The following is a 5,209-nucleotide window of genomic DNA, read 5'->3' on the forward strand; positions in this document are numbered from 1 at the left end:
ATAGAAAACATAGAATTGACATATTTTTATTTTCCATAAACTTTCGGCATGGTTTGTTCAAATTATCGCAGCAGTTTAAGGATAAATTAAAAGTATAGAAATCAAAACCATTAGTTCCTTTCTTTTTCTCACATTCAAGGAAACTAAGGGTTTGTTTGATAGTTGAATTTTAGAGAGGAAGGAAGATAAATGGAAGATTTGAGAATCATCTCACAAATATATTTCATGGCTCCCAAACATTCCATTTCCATTCATTCCCTTCCAAAATCCAACTCCCAAACTAACCCTAAGGGTTTGTTTCTGGGTTAGACTTTGGAGGAGAAGAAATAAAAATGGAAAGCTTTAAAACTATCTTACAAATGTATTTTGTGGCTCTCAAGCTATTCATTTTTTTTTCATTTCCGTCCAAAACTCAACTCGCAAATAGTTGACATTTAACACATTAACCCTTTGTTAAAGCATTTAGGGCAAGGGAAGATAAATCCCACTTTAAAGTATTCACTCTCTTAATTATATGTCTTCCAAAGTTGAAGTTTATAATAAAGTTTTGTCTTTCTTACCGTGTAAGAAAGAGTACCATTCTATTGTTCTCTCTTAATTTAATAATGTCACTTATAATGGAGTGTATTTAGAAAATTAAAATGTCTAGAACATGAGTGAGAGAGAGAGATTTGTGCCGACAATTAGTCGTTACATGACAGTTTTAGTAGTTATAGTTAAACAATTAAGTTATAGTACTAATCATGTTCACAATGAATTATTTGGATGATTGTCCCAAATATCCAAAACACTTTGAAAGTGATAGAGTGAGGTATATCCACCCCTAATTTGATGGAGTGTTTAGAGATTTGAATCCATTTAATGGTAGATAACTAAGTTTCTAAAAAGTGAATGTGTATCCACCATTAATTTAACTTAGTGTATAGAGATTTCAACTCATTAAATGATAGAGTAATATATTTTTATAGAAAATGATAAAACATGATACATGTTATGATTTTACTGACAGAGGGAGATAACTTATCTTCTTATACCATAAGATACTTTATTCCTTTTATAAAAATAATCCAAGATTGTAGATATAACATCCTCCACCCTTAGATTATTGTATAGTAAGAGGGCGTCACTATTTATTTAATTTATTTATGCTAAACCCTACACTACATCTAATCTCGCTTTATCACTTTAGAGATTGAACTAATTAATTTTATAAAAAAAATCCAAGATTGTAGATATAGCATCCTCTACTCTTTGATTATTATATATAAATATATTTAATTCATAGTTAATAAAGTAAAACTCAGTTTAGGAAAATGTTAATATTTTCTTGCACTTTTCGATCTTAAGTAAGTTTTTGAGTTTGAGAAAATGAAAAAAGAAATAGACGTTAAAAAGCTTTGATTCATTAAATGGTTTTTTCACTTCACTCTAATTAATGAAAGGTCTAATGTAACATTCAATCATTTTTAATAAAATAAAATGAAAGTAAGCATAAAAAGCTAAGTATTTTTCTATTTTGTTTACTTAAAACAAAATAAGTATTTTTATATAAAATTATCATAAAAAGTAGGTAACTATTAATTTTCACCAATTCCAATGACATTGTTTAAGGAACACAAAACAAAAAAATTGATATTTGATAACTAAGTTCAATACTTCTTAATATATTAAAACATCAATTTTTAAGATAAAATTTATAATTCTCTTTCTTGTTAACCCCCTAATATAACAAGATATGCAAATATAGCCAAAGTTCAAAAGCTCTCTTGAAATAAAATTAAGAATATTAATCACATGAAAAACCAAGGCGAGAGAAAAGAGTGAGAAAGGTATAATTAAAATAGAAGGTAAATTATTCTTTTAGTCAATGAAGTAGAGTATTAGACAAAATAAAGGTTGATTTACAACCTTAACTACCTTGTCTATCATTGAGTCACATGAAGCCCTTTTTGGCCTAACCATAGACAACTTCAGCAATTACGCTCCAAAAGACAAAAGTAAACATACTTTTGGAAAAACATGACCCATGCCATGCCCTACATCACTTTCTTACCTAGATTTTGCTAAACGTAATAGCCATGCATCCTTATTGGATAGATACAAAGTCATAAAGCACGAAATGACCAAATTAAACACGAGCCATCATTTTGTCATAGTAAGAATATTAGAGAGTTTTGGGATAATTCAGAAGGTTATTCCCTTAGCTTAGTTGCACCTTACTAGATGGACAATATGTAAAATAAAAAAAAATTGATCATGATAAATTAGCAACGGGAAAAGTAAAACAATATTAATAATCATAAACTTTGCATGATATGTGCTTTATTCTTTAAATTTAAAAAAATGTCTAGAAATGATTATGAACACTACTTGCTTAAGTTTAAAATAGTTCTTCATATAGTTCAATAACACCCTGAAATTTATAGTTTGTACTATGTTTAATTTAGTCATTATTTTTTAAAAAGAGTATAAAAATGACCTCAAAACTATATTTTCCGCTTAGTGTTGTGATCAAAATTTTAACATTATAGATAGAACTAATAAAAAGTGGGCAGGTCTGAATCTGCTTAGTAAATAAGTGTGTTTAAACACATAAAATCTTCACAAAATTGACTTTACTCATTTTAGCTCAACTTGATTAAACCTAAACTCTTCAAGCCGAAAAAAGATTGACCAACATATTAAAAGATTAGTACACTACTATATTTAAGCAATTATTTATAACTCGAATAATTCTAAGACTTTTATGGCCCAACCTAATGCTAACCAACAAATAAGGACCACTGACATGTTAGTTGGTAGTGACATGTGTTGCTCTGCTAGGGTTTGAGTCTCCAACTTTCTTGGAGCTGAAATGATGAATACTAAAACAAACATAACAATGATTTCTTGGAATTTTTTAGCAAATCTAGAAGGACCCTCTATGGTGGAAAAAGGTCAGAGTGTGGAGAAAACGGGAGTAAAGGAGAAGAAATCATTTGTGCAAGCTCTCAAAGCTTCAAATGACATCTCAATCTCCCAGCTCACGCAACCTTGTCTAAAAGGAGACGTCATTGCCATCAAAATACCAGAGGAGGAGTACCAAGCTGGTATTCAAAGGTGTAAGTCTCATATTCATGGGAGACTCATTCTTTCAAAGGGAGACAAACCTTTAAATTTTCAGAGTAGAAGGACAAGCTTGCTTCTCTTTGGAGCATGATTGATAAGTGGAGCATGGTTTCATTGGGACGGGGCTTTTATGAATTTTCCTTTTCTTCGGTTGAGGATATGAGAGTGATTTGCGCGGTGGGTTCCTGGAGCTTGAAACCTGGACTACTAAGGTTGTCGCTATGGACTCCAGATTTTAACCCCAGTCTTCAAAAGATCTCACACTCTCAATGTTGGGCTAGGATATGGGGACTTCCTCTTGAATATTGAAGTGCTAAGATTCTATTTTCAATTGTGGGGGGATTGGGAACACCTATAGCACTTGATGAAGCAACTTTGGCTAGATCCATTAGTCATTTTGCTCGGATTTTAGTGGATTTGGATCTTAAAGGTAACTTGCCTAACCAGATTCTAGTGGAAAGGGAAGGTTTTGGCCTTTTTTGTGAATATTGAATATGAAAATCTGCCAAGTTTCTGCAAGGTTTGTTATTCCATTGGTCACATGGAAGCCAATTGCAGGAAAAGCATAAAAGGGTCAGCAAATGAGGCTACTAAGTCGAAAAAGGTGAATCACTTAGGGAAAGCTCCAAAAGCTATTCCTGAAAAAAGTCCCCTTGAGCCAATTGTGGACAAAGGAAATGACACTTCTAGTCATGAGGAGGTCAATGTCTTTACTAAAGCATTCGTGCTAGGTCAAGATAAGGACTTGATCATCAATTTGGAGTTTGATAAGAGAGATGATCTCCAAGTAGATCAGCTAGAAAAGGTCGGTATGCCTCCCTAGAGGGTAGTGGATGAAGATGAAGATTACTCTGATGGTGATACGACAGATACAAGAGTGGAGGATTCTCTTGGAAATGAAAGGGAGGATCATGTGCAGCTAATGCAAATAGAGAAATTCAAAATACTATCTCATAGCCACATGGCTAGCCCTGCAGCCAAAGAAGCTAGAATTGTGGATAGGCTTTGGGATGATGAGGAGGAGATAGTTAAGGGTGAGGATGAAGGGGAAACTGATAAGGTTGAAAAATACACAAAAGTTCTCTCAAAATCTCAAAAAAGGAAGTTGAGATAGAAATAAAGTCATGAAAAGGTTCACTTTACCCGAAGGGCTGATTACTTAAATGTTTCAAAATGAAGCTCCTCTACTGGAATTGCAGAGGATTAGGTAACTTGAAGACTAAGCTTTTATTAAAAAAATTCTGCTTGGATAATAAACCAGATATCCTATTCATATCTGAACCTATGGTGCTCTCAAGAAAAATAAGTCCCATCTTTTGGTCTGCTCTAAGTTTAAAGCTCTTTGTAGTGAATGGGAGAGGAAGTTTGATGCCCAATATTTGGGGTTTGTGTCATGTTGATCTTAATCCAACAATTATCTTTAATTCTTCTCAATAGATTTCCATATCTTTGGAGGTGGAGAATAAAACTTTTCACCAAACCTCTGGCTTCTCAGCAAAATTGGTGCAAGTCTATTTGGTCTACAGCAATCTCACCATCAAAATCTTTTGTCACTTGGAGATTATTCTACAAAAAAATGCCTATTGATGAACACTTAAAGGCTAGAGGCTTGGCTATGGGATCAATTTGTTTCCTATGCATAGATGATGAGGAATCATCTCAACATATCTTCTTCATGTGTAGGTTTGCTAAGGCAATATGGAGAGGGCTTCAGGCTCAACTTGAGTGTAACCTGGACTCTTCCTCTATATCAAATCTCCTCATCATCTCGGATTCCTTAAGTCCTTTGCCAAAGGAAGTGATGATTGCTTGTATTCTTAATGCAATCTCTACAATATGGTTCTGCAAAAACCAAGCTAGATTTAATGATACTGATATCACTCACACTCAAGCCATGGCAAAAATTAGAGCTGACATTGCCTTCATTGGAAATTTTAGCAAGTTGTATGCAAAGAATTCTAGGACAGAGTTCAACTTGCTAAGAGCTTTTGGAATAAAAGGCAAATATATCAAAGCTCCAACAATCACAGAGGTCTTATGGAAGACTCCTTCTTTTGGTCTGGTGAAAGTCAATTCAGATGGTGCTGCCCATGGGTGTCCA

The 5,209-nt window shown here is 33.3% G+C and overlaps 1 protein-coding gene across 1 annotated transcript in view; it reads left to right on the forward strand.

Annotated features, from left to right (window-relative positions):
• The window catches only part of LOC109356182, a 1,046-nt gene continuing 521 nt past the window's right edge, over positions 4,685–5,209 (forward strand). Inside the window, exon 1 of the mRNA XM_019599518.1 lies at positions 4,685–5,202. Within this exon, the coding sequence (XP_019455063.1) occupies positions 4,685–5,202 (518 nt within the window). The remainder of the gene's footprint in view (positions 5,203–5,209) is intronic.

The sequence above is a fragment of the Lupinus angustifolius genome, chromosome LG09, assembly GCF_001865875.1.
Source record: "Lupinus angustifolius cultivar Tanjil chromosome LG09, LupAngTanjil_v1.0, whole genome shotgun sequence".
Classification (NCBI taxonomy): domain Eukaryota; kingdom Viridiplantae; phylum Streptophyta; class Magnoliopsida; order Fabales; family Fabaceae; genus Lupinus; species Lupinus angustifolius.